At 34.0% G+C, this 14,961-nt stretch overlaps 2 protein-coding genes across 2 annotated transcripts; one reads left to right on the top strand and one right to left on the bottom strand.

The window, feature by feature from the left end:
* The first annotated feature begins 211 nt into the window (after positions 1-211).
* Positions 212-3,610, top strand: LOC123703020 (UDP-glucosyltransferase 2-like). Its single transcript, XM_045650889.1, has 4 exons — positions 212-1,033; positions 2,450-2,765; positions 3,000-3,219; positions 3,313-3,610. Exons 1-4 carry the CDS (start codon positions 212-214, stop codon positions 3,608-3,610), a joined length of 1,656 nt encoding a protein of 551 aa, XP_045506845.1.
* A 6,474-nt stretch (positions 3,611-10,084) lies between these two features.
* Positions 10,085-12,684, bottom strand: LOC123703143 (UDP-glucosyltransferase 2-like). Its single transcript, XM_045651046.1, has 4 exons — positions 11,681-12,684; positions 11,030-11,252; positions 10,496-10,715; positions 10,085-10,374 (listed from the first exon to the last, which is right to left on the bottom strand). The coding sequence occupies exons 1-4, from the start codon at positions 12,593-12,595 to the stop codon at positions 10,086-10,088; spliced, it is 1,647 nt and encodes a 548-aa protein (XP_045507002.1). The 5' UTR covers positions 12,596-12,684; the 3' UTR covers position 10,085.
* Positions 12,685-14,961: the final 2,277 nt, after the last annotated feature.

The raw sequence follows: 14,961 nt of genomic DNA, 5'->3' as shown, positions 1-14,961 counted from the left end.
ATTGCAAACTCATTAAAAAAAAAGTACCTAATTTTCATTAAAGAAAATAGGTAACATAATGATAAACCTGTAACAAACTATTTAAATATTATAGCAATTAAATATCAGTTATACATAATGAGTATAAATTAGTTTATTAGAACAGATAAAATAGCTATCTTCGATAAAATCAGTATGCGTAATTGAAATGATCAGTCAGTGTCGAGATACAATGAAGTTACAAAGTTTAGTTTTAGTAATAGTTTTAATAGCAAATATAATTTCAATAACAAACGCGGCACGAATATTAGCAGTATTTCCAACACCAGCGATAAGCCATCAAGTAGCGTTTCGACCGTTAACACACGAGCTAGCAAGGAGAGGTCATAATGTTACAGTTATCACACCAGACCCTGCCTTTCCTAAAGGCCATGCTCCGGCTAATTTGACTGAAATTGATGTCCATTTCTCTTACAATTTCTTCCCACGAATCTTTGATATGCATCAAGGAGATAAAGGAGGACTTATCAGGAAGATTCAGGAATATGTCAAAAGTCTTACAAAGATATTTGAAAAACAGTTGCAAGTACCAGAATCAAAGAAGTTGTTTAATCAGAAGTTTGATTTAATAATCGTGGAAGCGCATATTCGACCTGCTTTAGGATTAGGCCATGTATTCAACGCTCCCGTTATTCAGTTCAGTTCATTGGGAGCTGGTCCCAACAATTACAAAATGTTTGGAGCACCATCGCATCCCTTTTTATATCCGTCCCCAGCTGCTCAAAGGCTGTACGACCTAACTCTCTTTGAAAAAGCAGAAGAGTTGCTGAAGAATTCATTCATTGATTATATTGTATCAACAGCAAAGGAATTTGAATACCAAATGATGAAAAGAACTTTTGGCAATGACGTGCCGAATTATCAAGAGCTAGAGAAGAATGTCCAGTTGTTATTTTTAAACGAACACCCGATTTGGGCGGATAATCATCCTGTGCCAACTAACATTGTTTATATTGGAGGTATTCATCAAAGTCCAAAACGAGAATTACCTCAGGTAATGTTTTTCGGTAAAGTATTGAAATATTTTTTTAAAGAATTCTTAAATAATTGACTTATCTATTGACTTAATTTAAAAGTAGAAGAGCTGACGAAAAAAAAATATTTTATAAATAAATAGAATAGTTATGAAATTATAATTTCAATGATTTACATCTTGGTTTCGGTCAAGTTTTGTGTGTTTACTATTGATTTTTTATTGATTTACACCATTTACATAGTTATGTACATTATTTTAAGTGGTTTTTAATTGTAGTTTAAATTTACGTTGTATTGTTTAGACTAATGGATTAATGTATTAGTGAGATTATAATTACCTGCTTATTGTATTAAATGTGCCTATCTATTTTTCTGTGATATTTTATAAATGTGGATTAAGTAAAGAGTTATATTTTATATTCCCTAAGTACTGATTTTTATGAATTTAATTATTAATATTTAAATGTTTTTTTTTTTAATGTAGTTTGTAGTTTTTAACTTAAATATGTATTTTTTAATTTAAGATTTATTTTGTTAAAAAAGAAAATAGTCATTTTATGTAAAAAATCGTCTGTTTCTTATCATCCGTGGCAACTTGTAATTAAAACAACAAACAACACTCGGCTATATATTTGTATCTTATAAATCTGTAATCATATTGTAAAGGTGCGTATAAATTAAGCGCGGCAGCCGCGCGAACCAATGTTCGACCAGGTTTGACGTTCATTTGCTGCGCGAGCCAATATGTAGATAAATTTTAAGCTTAACGTAGTTGCCGCGCGCGGCAGGCGATCCATCACGAACATCTCTTCTGTAGGACGCCAAAAATGTAGAATTTTCTTTTTCAAGTCAGGAATAGGTATATCCATTTTCTTACTGATTTCTACCCACGCATCATACCTCAGCGATTTATTGTGGTATTGGGAGGATTTGTTGTTCCACAAAAATTCATTAGCGCCATACAATTGTATTAGTAAACGGCACTTTTCGTTGTCCATTTTTACGTATACGCCGCGCGAGCCGAATCACCAAAACTACAAACCGTCCACACGGCGCGCGAGCGAACGCCTGAAGCTCCTTTGATGCGGTCTCAAAAACCGACAGAGAGCGGATCGCCCCGCGGCACGTTCGAGCGCGGCAATGTTCGCGTCGCCGCGCGCGGCAATCCCGTCTACATAGTGCGCGGCCGCCGCGCGCGCCTATGTTCGATGGTTTGCCGCGCTTAATTTATACGCGGCTTTATGGTGTCTGTTTTGTAAGTTGTCCTAAATAAATAAATAAATAATTTATACTTAACCCATTGAGCCCCAAGCGGCCCGATCGGTCCCAGACACAATAGATTTTCTATTGTGTCTGTGGTTCCGGGGCCTGAGTTATTAAATTTAACATAGCATGTAAAACCAAATCTTAAAAATAACTTCGTTTTATTCTAAAGTTATTAATGACAAATACGTGTGCGTTAAATAAATGTAATGGAATTAAGAAGAGCAATAAAAACTTTCCTCAAGTGATCTTTTTTTTGTTTCAGGAATTTAAAACAATTTTAGATTCATCGAAGAATGGGGCTATATACGTCAGTTTCGGTTCTAACGTCAAACCTTCCTTATTACCACCGGAAAAGCTCGCAGTAATGACAAACGTTTTGTCAAAATTACCATACGACGTATTATGGAAGTGGGACGGGGAGGAGCTGCCAGTGAAAGCAAGCAATATAAAATTTTATAAATGGTTCCCCCAAGTTGATCTGTTAAGTAAGTGTAGATAAAATTTCCATATTAAATTAATTAAAATGATATCATGATGAAATTACAATGATATTTTTAAGGGAGTGCTTATAGAAATGGAATTCAATTAAAACTCTCTACCTATTTACACTATCTAAAGCTATTTCGTCACTGAGGCCACTGTCCATCACTATTCGCTAATTTTTAATTCATATAAGTATGAAATTATCCAAGTGCTTTATTTGAATCAAATTTTTACAGAACATCCGAGTGTCAAGCTGTTTATAACTCAAGGAGGGATCCAATCAGCAGACGAAACGATAAATGCTGCTGTCCCTGTAATCGGCATTCCAATGATTGGTGACCAGTGGTACAATGTTCAGAAATACGTAAAACATGGAGTTGGTCTGCAGATAGATTTGTCTGAATTAACTGAGGCAACTTTCGAGAACGCCGTGAGGAGAGTTATTGAAGACAAAAGGTATATGAGTTAATTCTCATTAGAAAATCTCCTTCACATGCTATATCTACATCGAGTAAAATTCATTCTTAATCAAAATATTCTCGATTACAGTTTCAAGAGCAACATGATAAGACTCCGTTCGCTCATGAGGGAGCACCCAGTGCCGCCACTAGAGCTTGCTGTGTGGTGGGTGGAGCATACACTGCGACATGGCGGTCAGCACCTGCGCTCCCCCGCAGCGGGGCTCACCTGGACAGAGTATTATGAAGTGCCCTTAGTCCTCACTGTTTTAGCTATAGTTTTAAGTATCTTTTTAGTTATAGTTTTACTGGTATTGTATGTAGTACGGATAGTGAGAAAGTATGTTTCGAGCAAAAGTTATATACGGAATAAGCAAAAAGTTAATTAGATAAATATGTTTTAATAGATAAATAGTTAGTGAAATAAAATATATTTTGTAAAAGTTGTTTTTTATCTCTCTGCTTAAGAAGTCTTCCAAAATTAATGAATAACCATAACTACCAAAAATGTTTATTAAATCAAATGTTTATTGATATAAAGAGCGAAGTGTAGCCTTTTCTTCCCAATATGGGCATGGCCCAACTCATTTTTTTTCTTTATATTTTTTAAGTGGCTGATACAGTACATAGAAGCTATAAGTATTTGTTAGAACGAGTTTGTTTTAAAACTATTTGGCAAAAATGAGATGTTTTCTTTCATCGTTGCGAATGGTAGCAAAGTTAGAAAGCGGAAAATATCGAATATCAAACGAAGAACTATCTAATTAGATATTCTTTGCAATCAATACATAGCTTCTTTTGTTCAGTCTTTCGAAATGCATATGTGGATTGTTCAAAAGTTATTTATCTCATCTTTCTTAGTGGCGATAATATCACCACAATTAAGTGGTGAATTTGAACACTAAAAAGCTGTTTATATATCTACATTGTTTTACAACAATGTACCTCTAATATCGAATTAATAAAAGGGTCTGAATACATTATAGAAAAACAACAATTAGTAGTGGAGACTAAGGCTACAGATTTTCGTATCAAATAATAATAATATTTTTTTTTCTAATAATAATTCTATTTAACAGTATTAGTAAATATATTATCAACGCGTGCATCATTAAAGTAAAGAAGCAAAAGAGACTTATAAACAGAGACGTTGATTTATATTTTATTGATGGCAGATAATTTCTGGTAATATAATAGTAGTAGTAGTACATAGTAATAGTAATTCTTCGCGACGTGACAAATTCGTGGAGCGTCAAATAGTAGTTTGGAAGAATTGAAAACAATGATGGAGTACTTTGCTCGTATTTTATTAACGGGAGTACAATAATTAAAAAATATATATTGGTAGTTACTTGAAAGTATAACATAAAACGTGTTAATACAGAGTATATATTTAAAGTATACCGATCTTAAAATGAATCATCATCATCAGCCCATAAACGTTCCCACTGCTGGGACACGGGCCTCCTATGAGGGTACAGGCCATAATCACCGCGCTGGCCAAGTGCGTGTTGGCGGATGACACATGTCGTCGAACTTTTTAATTCTTCGACATGTCGGTTTCCTCACGATGTTTTCCTTCATCGTTCGAGCAGTGGTGATGTTACAACATGCGCAGATAAATTGAAAAATCAATTTAATTCCTGCGCGCTCGCCTGGTCTCGAACCCCGGACTTATCGATTCGAAGTCCGAGGTCTCACCACTGAGCCACCACTGCTCTCTAAATCTCTTAAAATGAATATTGAATATCATCAGATCTGATAAAAAATTGTTTTGTGTGTGTTTTAAACATTATGAACAAAAATGAATGTTCAAAATGGTAAGTTTTCCAATTCTTATTTCATTTTTTCCGTCGAAATAAACAATTGGTGCTACGAAAGTAAAGGAAAAAATAAATCTGCAACGGATAAAGTATAAATACGAGGGCCTAAAATGGTTCCCTATGGAACTCCTATCAGGAAGCTACTTGAATTTGAAAAATATCTATTTGCCTCTTTATGGTGCTGACCGCCATGTCGCTGTATATGCTCCACCCACCACACAGCAAGCTCTAGTGGCGGCACTGGGTGCTCCCTCATGAGCGAACGGAGTCTTATCATATTCTTGAAACGAAGTTTGAGTTCTTGAAACTATAATGAATAATAGTAGGATTTTAAAGATTTAGAATTATTTTCCCAGCTATAGATAAATATCAAATATATAATTTCCATTATACAGACCTTTCATCTTCAATAACCCTTATCGCTGCGTTCTCGAAACTTGCCTCAGTTAGTTCGGAGAGATCTAATTTCAGACCATATCCATGTTTTACGAATTTCTTAACATTATACCATTGTTCAGCAATCATTGGAATGCCTATGACTGGAACGGCAGCGTTGATAGTTTCATCTGCTAATTTAATTGCATTCCTCCTTGCGTTAAAAAGAGCTTGACTTTTGGATGCTCTGAAAAAAGTCACATTATCTGAATAAAACACAAATTTGTAAATTCAATTCCTTTATCGATACTTAGACGTTTTAATATGAATCGTAATTATAGATTCATTACATATCTATTACATTAAAAAGTCATTAAGAAATATCTGGTTACTGTAAATTTTAAAATATTATTATATAAATAATTTAAATTATTAACAAATTTATACATTAACAACGACAACGTACTTAAAATGTCAACCTAATGTGTAAAATGGCCGTAATATTTTTTTGTTATCTGTAATAGTTACGGAAAAATCGCCTGTGCACACTTAACGATTACAAACTCAAACTCAAACTCAAACTCAAACATTCATTTATTCAATTAGACTACTATTTAGTAGCACTTTCGAATCGTCATTACATAAGTATTTTTAACATTTACCACCGATTCGGAAAGCAGTATCTATGGAGAAGAATCGGCAAGAAACTCCATAGTTGCTCTTTTAAAATCATGTCAATATTACATAATATGTAACTTATATCTAACTTATACATTATCATAATATGCAAAGAACTGTCCTGTGGTTTTTACGCGACAACCCTCCATGGGTCTTTATCGTCCATATATTCCTGAATACTGTAGTACGCTCTCTGAACTAGTACATTTTTTATATAAGTTTTAAATTTAGAACTAGTAAACTCTTTAATATTGAGAGGAATTCTATTGTATAAGCGTATACCTTGACCCATAAATGAATTTTTAACTTTAGCTAATCGGAAAAATGACATTTCAATTCTATTCCTGTTCCTTGTGCCATAATCGTGTCTATCTCCTACTCTTGTGTGTAAGTCGGCGTTTTTGTGAACATGCAAAATATTATTAAATATATACTGTGATGGTACAGTAAGGATACCAGTATTCTTAAAATGATCTCTTAGTGAGTCCCGAGCACGTAAATTATATATAGAGCGAATGGCTCTTTTCTGTAAGATAAATATAGTTTCTATATCTGCAGCCTTGCCCCACAGTAGAATTCCATAGGACATAATGCTATGAAAGTAGCTGAAATAAACCAATCTAGCCGTATCTTCATCGGTGAGATGCCTTATTTTTCGGACTGCATATGCAGCTGAACTGAGCTTACCTGCAGCGGTGTTGACATGGGCTCCCCACTGTAGTTTCTCATCCAATGTTAACCCTAGAAATACAGTAGACTCAGTAGGATGCAATACCTCCCCGTTCAAGGTAATATCTCTGTTCAACTTTTTTACATTAGGAAGTAAAAATTCAACACAAGTGGTTTTTTTGGCATTTAATAATAAATTATTGGCAGTAAACCATTCAGATATGTGTAAAAGAGCACTGTTCACTTCGTCAACATTTGGGTCATGCCTATCCACATTAAAAATTAATGAGGTATCATCTGCAAACAGAACTATTTCACACCTATCCTGCAAATAATAGGGAAGATCATTGATATATACCAAGAACAAGAAGGGACCTAAAATGGACCCCTGTGGAACACCAATGTTAATTGACGCACCGCTAGAACGTTCTCCATTAACAACTACAGTCTGTATCCTATCATGCAGGTATGACGCTATGAGGTTCTGGGCTTTTCCTGTAATTCCATAGTGATTAAGTTTACGTAACAAAGTGCAATGTTCAACGCAGTCAAATGCCTTGGAGAGGTCACAAAATATCCCCAGAGCATTTTTTGAGTTTTCCCATGCTTTATAAATATGTGTTAGAAGTGCAACTCCAGCATCTGTGGTTGAGCGCCCCTTTGTGAAACCAAACTGTTTGGTGTGCAGTAAATTATTAGATGCAAAATGACTACTCAATTGGTTTAATATTAACTTCTCGAATACCTTACTTAATGTTGGTAAAATAGAGATAGGTCTATAATTGTTACAGTCTTCTTGATCGCCCTTCTTAAATAGAGGTATAACTTTACTAAGCTTTAGTAAATTAGGAAATGTACCATAGTCACAACACTTATTAAATATGAAAGCTAAATTTTTCGCAATATTTTCTATTATATTATTAACTAAATTTACGGACATTCCCCAAAGATCACAAGTATTTTTTAGATTAAGCGTCTTAAAGGCAGTAACAATATCACTAGCAGTTACGTGTCGTAATTCAAATAATGTACTGCACCCCGCAACATGGTCCCTCAAAAAGGTTTCTGCAAGTGCTGAAGACGAATTTAAACTATTAGTAATAGTAGCAGGGACACTACTGAAGAATTCTTCAAAAGCAAGCGCAACATCAGCACTTTTGTCAATAACCCTGTCATTATTTACAAGTTTTATGGTATTACTTGATTTGCTTTTACCCATTTCACCATTAATAATAGACCAAACTGTTTTAACTTTATTATCAGAGTCGCGTATTTTTTCTTTGATATACAAACGCTTTGCAGTAAAACAAACTTTTTTTAAAATTTTCGAGTAATTTCTAACATAACTAAGAAAAGATGGGTCTTTATTATATTGCTTCATACCATATAATTCACATAACATACCATATAATACACCCTGTATACAAACAGGGAAGCTAATATTCAAGCGTGTTTAAAAAAGCACCCGACCATGGTAAACGTCGTTTCAATTTCTCCTTACATCCTCCTTCATTATCCTCCTCCTCCCCTCAAACGTCGAATCACTGACATCTGCTACAAAAGGCCCTGTCGGACATCTGGATTGATTGAACCTTCGAGGTGTCAGGTGTGTTTAGATCAATCTGAATAAATTGAGTTCGAAAAGCGTGGTTATATTTGGTCCTTTGTAGGAATATAATTTAGTAAGTATTGAAATCACGATTATTTCATTTTATTGCCGATTATTTTTATTTTTCATACATTAGATGCGAAAGTTTGTGAGGATGGATGTGTTTGTATGTTTGATTTTATCCCGGAAATCCCACGGGAACGAGAACTATGCTGGTTTTTCTTTGAAAACGCGGGCGAAGCCACGGGCGGAAAGCCAGTAATTTATAACAATTAAATTTATAATGTTTAATTAATTGATGCATGACTATTATAACTGTATTTAAAAGTCTAATCGAAACATTATTGCACGCTCATTAAGTTACAAATAGAATTTGAATAGTAGTGTTTGATACTAATTGATAGGAATTGACTTGATTGATTGGACTTGAAAGGAATTTATATTGAACTAGCTGTGCTCCGCGGTTTTACCCGCAGTGCTCCACTCCTGTTGGTCCTAGCGAGATGATAATAATTTATATAGGTAGCCTAATAATGAAAATAGGTTCCTCGATAAATGGGCTATCTAACACCGAAAGAATTTTTCAAATCGTACGAGTAGTTCCCGAGATTAGCGCGTTCAAACAAACAAACAAACTCTTCAGCTTTATAATTTTATTATATTATATAAAAATAAAAAATAACAAATTTACTTTTACAATTGCAATAAAAAGTTGCAAAATTTTAATGAGACACAAAGTAACGTTGCGTACGTCAGAGAGTCTACAATCTACAATGAAATATAAGAATTAAATGACTGATTTATTGCAATCGATAAACTTATTCATAATACAAAAATCAATAATAGCAAATTTATATTAAGTTCTATTTTTATTCTCTATAAAATATTCCGTTTCGTTCTATTTTCTTTAAAATATACTCCACATTCACAGATTAACAAATTGATCAACACGTCATAGTTTTACATATATTAATAGCAAATATAAATATTTATTTTTCATCAAATCAAATTCGCATTTTAAATTCCCATCCATATTTGCAGCGATAAAAATATTTCGTACGGATTTAAGCGGGTTGTATTTTGTTTGAATGTACGTATTTCCGAGTAGGTTTTCTAGGCCAAATCCTCGATTTCCGAATCTACAAACAACAAAAAAGAGCGCGTGTGCCGAGCACACGTATCAGAAGTGAAACTTCTTTCGCAAGATTCAAAGATACCAAAATCGTCGCCTTACTCCATGACGTGTCGGTATGAATATCAACAGACGTCCATCTGTTATGTCTCAAGTACTTTATTGCTAATTTTGAGGAATCAGATGAGACGGGAACACCTTGAAGTAATTAGAAAAATTCTCATCGATTAGAATTTAATTGAAACTTTCTGCAACATGCTTGCTAATCCAAAACTGACAGGATTGACTTAACTTTGAATTGTTTCAATAAAATAAAATAAATAAAAATTCTTTATTGACAAAAGATTTTACATTTTGAAATATTGAAGTCTCTGACTCCCAAACTAGGTAAAAACCTGTATGTTTAAGTGTAATTCTGGTTTATTTTATATCCTACACCACTGCCAAGTATCAGCTTACAAATATCTTAAACAGAGAGGAAGAAATAAAAGAGAATCACTGATTTTAAATTTAGTTTTGTATTAATTAAAATAAATTACATTACTCTTATTATTTAGTTCTTTCTTAAAATTAATGACTTAACTAATTTTTGTTTTACTCCGTAAATTACTTTTAATACAAAAAAGCTTCCTTACAATACAAAATACCAGTAAAATTATGACTACAATGATACTCAAACATACAGCTAAAATAGTGAGGACCAAGGGCACTTCATAATACTGTGTCCAGGTGAGCCCCGCTGCGGGGGAGCGCAGGTGCTGACCGCCATGTCGCAGTATATGCTCCACCCACCACACAGCAAGCTCTAGTGGCGGCACTGGGTGCTCCCTCATGAGCGAACGGAGTCTTATCATGTTGTTCTTGAAACTGTAATCGAGAATATGATTTAGAATAAATTTATAGAGTATTAAAGAGTTGAAAGAGTTAGAACATTGTAATATAAATTAGTTTTAGTCACAACTAAAGGCAGCTCTTGTCCAATATTCACCTTTTGTCTTCAATAACTCTCCTCACAGCGTTCTCGAAAGTTGCCTCAGTTAATTCAGACAGATCTATTTTCAGACCAACTCCATGTTTCACGTATTTCTCGACATTGTACCATTGGTCAGCAATCATTGGAATACCGATAACTGGTACAGCCGCGTTGATTGTTTCGTCTGCTGATTGTATACCACCTTGAGTTATAAATAACTTGACTTTCGGGTGTTCTGTAAAAATATTACGAAGGTTTAAATACAGCATTTGTATGATTTTATACTTTTATAGTTATAGTTTCTTACGATACATTGGTATCAAGATAAGGTTACAATTCTTAAAAAAAACCTATAAATTTTTTTATAAAATAAACGAGTAGTTATGGTCAGTAGCTCCAACGACTACAGTAGCTATAATGTCGTGAGATGTTGTGACAAAATCGTTAACACAAGGAACTGGTCATGGAAATGGAATTCAATGGTAAATATATTTCGAATTTAATTAAATATTATAACCTAGATTTCTAAATTCAATTATCCACACTTACTTAAAAGATCAACTTGGGGGAACCATTTATAAAATTTAATATTGCTTGCTTTCACTGGCAGCTCCTCTCCGTCCCACTTCCATAATACGTCGTATGGTAATTTAGACAAAATCTTTGTCATTACTGCAAGCTTTTCCGGTGGTAATAAGGAAGGTTTGACGTTAGAACCGAAACTGACGTATATAACTCCATTCTTCGATGCATCTAAAATTGTTTTAAATTCCTGAAAAAAAAATTTCACTTGATGAATTTATTTTATTGATTGCATTTATGAGAATTAAAACTCAAATTCAAACATTTGTTTATTCAATTAGGCTTCTTCTAGAAGCACTTTTGAAACGTCATTACATATTTTTAACATTTAGCACCGAATTTAACTCGCAACATAACATATTATATCATGTCATTTTTCTTTAGTCAATAAAACATAGTTCTCTATGAGGTTATGGCTGTACATATTATGTTAAATTTCACGATTTAGTTAGACAAAACAAGCTTTGATTCAATTATTTTTATTCATTTATCTGCGAAAATAAATCTGTTTACGTAAACTCTTTTATGTTTTAATTAAGTAACTCAACCGATTAGTCGTTTATTTAGGAATCCATAAAACAAAATAATAATTTCAATAATTGACCGAAAAAATGTTACCTGGGGTAATTCTCGTTGTGGACTTTGATGAATACCTCCAACATAAACAATATTAGGTGGCACAGGGTGGTTATCCGCCCAAATCGGATGTTCATTTAAAAACAATAACTGGACATTTTTTTCTAGCTCTTCATAATTCGGCACGTCATCACCAAAAGTTCTTTTCATCATTTGATATTCAAATTCCTCTGTGGTTGATACAATATATTCAATGAATGAATTCTTCAACAACTCTTCAGCTTTTTCAAAGAGAGTTAGGTCGTATAGCCTGTTCGCGACTGGAGATGGATACAAAAGCTGATGTGATGGTGCTCCAAACATATTGTAAACGGCGCCACCAGCTCCCAACGAACTGAATTGAATAACTGGGGCATTGAACACATGACCTAATCCTAAAGCAGGTCGCACATGCGCTTCCATTATTATTAAATCAAAATTCTGATCAAACAACTTCCTTGATTCTGGTACTTGCAACTGTTTTTCAAAAATCGTTGTCATACTTTCGAAAATTTCCTGAACCTGCCTGATAAGTCCTCCTTTATCTCCTTGATGCATATCAAAGATTCCTCCGAAGAAATCGTAAGAGAAATGGACATCGATCTCCGTCAAGTTGGCCGGAGCCTGGCCTTTGGGAAAGGCAGGATCTGGGGTAATAACTGTAACATCATGACCTCTCCTTGCTAGTTCTTGTGTTAACGGTCGAAACGCTACTTGATGGCTTATCGATGGTGTTGGAAATACTGCTAATATTCGTGCCGCGTTTGCTATTGAAATTATATTTGCTATTAAAACTATTACGTAAAGAAAGCTTTGTAACTTCATTGTGTCTCGACTCCGACTGATTATTTGAAATACGCATACTGATTTTATTGAAGATATTTTATCTATTGCGATTAATAACTCATTATCACTCATTAAAGATAACTGATAATTAATTACTATAATTTCTAAATTGTTTGTTACAGGTTTTTCGTTATGTTACTTAAATGAAATTTGTTAATTTTTTTTATGAGTTTGCAATAAATATTGTGAATATACAATCTACTAGCTTACCGCCCGCGGCTTCGCCCGCTTTCTCTAAAACGATTTGAGATTTAAACTATCCTATCTCTCAAGTTGGATCGAACTGCACATGGTGTGCGAATTTTATTATAATCGGTTATGTGGTTTAGGAGTCCATTGAGGACAAACATTGTGACACGAGATTTATATATATTAGATAAAGTATAGTGTGACCATAGAGATAATATTTACTACGTACAGTGTGACCGTGATTCTTCACTGGCGCAATATGCAGTTTTTATATTTGGATAAAATAACATTTTAGTTGAAAATAGAATGTGCATCTCTGAGAAGTGGTTTCAATTATGTATTATACATATGAGTGGCTGAGACTGGATTTCATATAACGTATATCTTTTTTGGTAAACATCTTAAAGAGAGAAATGAAAAACAAGCCGTGAAAAATATTATATTATTTCACTAACTAAATTACCTAATTAATTTTTTACCTATTCCGTATATCACTTTTCACCCAAACACACTTCTCACTATCCGTACCACATACAATACCAGATAAAAACTTGAGCGATGTCAAGGGACATCCGGATGGAACGAAGTGTTAAGTCAGAGAGAGACAGACAGAGAACCACGCGCACGCCGCACGGCTTACATTCTAGCAAAAAGTGTCGAGACAACTTTTCGTAAGAATTTTTTCTGTCTAGCCCCCTTTCACAACGCGCGGAAACTTCGTTCCAAAAACTATAACTAAAAGGACACAAAAACATACAGCTGAAAAATTTTGTTGCTGGAACAAATCTTTGATCCACAGTGAACCTCCATACATATAGAAGCCGTACGAAGCTGCTGGTGGAAAGCTAGTTAATAATGTTGCAAATAAGGAGTTAGGAAGGTTAAATAAATCATGAACGAATCAGAAATTGAGATGTAAAAACTGTTTTTTTTATATTAAAAAAATACGTGTGGCACTCGGGGACTGCCGCGGTAAAGCTATTGCATAGCATGCCTTCAAGCCACACCTCCGTGCCTGTCGGAGTGGGGAGCGTGAGGTTTTTCGTTACGCAATTTCTGGATTCGGTCCCCGCGCTCAAGGCCCGCGATAGAAGCTATGCAATAGCTTAAAAATTCATCCACGTGTTTTCATTTATAGCAAAAAACAAGAAAAAGACTTATTTCCAACAGCTTTATTAACATGAGTCTTTTGATCTATACTTATTTTGATACACTTATTTATAGTATTTCCAAGTATAATTTTACATCTGAAACGGATTTGGAATACATTTGGAATCAAGAATTTATACGGAATAAGGATAATTTTTATCCCAATATCAAGACCCATTACGTAAAATGAACTTCGATATAAAATAATATTATTTATAGTGACGAAAATATAATATACTAGCTTACCGCCCGCGGCTTCGCCCGCTTTCTCTAAAATGATTTGAGATTTAAACTATCCTATCTCTCAAGTTGGATCGAACTGCACATGGTGTGCGAATTTTATTCTAATCGGTTAAGTGTTTTAGGAGTCCATTGAGGACAAACATTGAGACACGAGATTTATATATATTAAGATAAAATCTAACATATTTTTCACAATAATTTGAAAAATTACTTCGCAACGCAAAATATTTTTATTTCCATGGGAACATTATACATTAGCTTAATAATTTAGAACTACCCCGAAATATATAAATACCGATAGATGGCGCTATATTATATGATACAGTTTTTTTAATATACAGTAATTCAAGAAGAAGCGGCAGTGGGCAGGTATTTCCAAAGATACAAAGAATCAATATTATACAGTTATAGTACCTATAGAAAAAGTTTTAAGTTTAAGCACAACCCAGTTTATTAGCATATACCCTCCACACACAACCCTACTAAAAGTTATCCAAAAATTATCACATCCAAGTTAAATTAGAAACAGTGCTACATACATTTCTTTGAAAGGAATTCAGTTTGTTTCGGAATCTTAGAACTAAATTGGAGTCGAACTTTCGAGAATATTGTATTCCGATCCTTTGTGGAAGTAATGAGTTTTGCAATTTGAATCTATTTATATTTATGACGTCACAATTCGCAAATTAATCATTAAAACTTTGCTATTATCTAACTTGGGATTGATGTAGCTAGATATAATTTTTTATGACTATGTTTTATAATTGTAGTTAGCATTCCAACCGCGGCTTCGCCCGCGTTTTCAAAGAAAAACCCGCATAGTTCCCGCTCCCGTAGAATTTCCGGGATAAAACCTA

This window comes from Colias croceus, chromosome 25 (genome assembly GCF_905220415.1).
Source record: "Colias croceus chromosome 25, ilColCroc2.1".
Classification (NCBI taxonomy): Eukaryota; Metazoa; Arthropoda; class Insecta; order Lepidoptera; family Pieridae; genus Colias; species Colias croceus.
This window is presented reverse-complemented; position numbering and strand designations above follow the sequence as displayed.

Coding starts and splice junctions, on each gene's coding strand:
- LOC123703020 (XM_045650889.1), top strand. CDS start 212: ATGAAGTTACAAAGTTTAGTTTTAGTAATAGTTTTAATAGCAAATATA. Junction 2,766..2,999: donor CCCCCAAGTTGATCTGTTAA/GTAAGTGTAGAT, acceptor AAATTTTTACAG/AACATCCGAGTGTCAAGCTG. Junction 3,220..3,312: donor AGAGTTATTGAAGACAAAAG/GTATATGAGTTA, acceptor TCTCGATTACAG/TTTCAAGAGCAACATGATAA.
- LOC123703143 (XM_045651046.1), bottom strand. CDS start 12,595: ATGAGTGATAATGAGTTATTAATCGCAATAGATAAAATATCTTCAATA. Junction 11,253..11,680: donor CACAACGAGAATTACCCCAG/GTAACATTTTTT, acceptor TTTTTTTTTCAG/GAATTTAAAACAATTTTAGA. Junction 10,716..11,029: donor CCCCCAAGTTGATCTTTTAA/GTAAGTGTGGAT, acceptor ATATTTTTACAG/AACACCCGAAAGTCAAGTTA.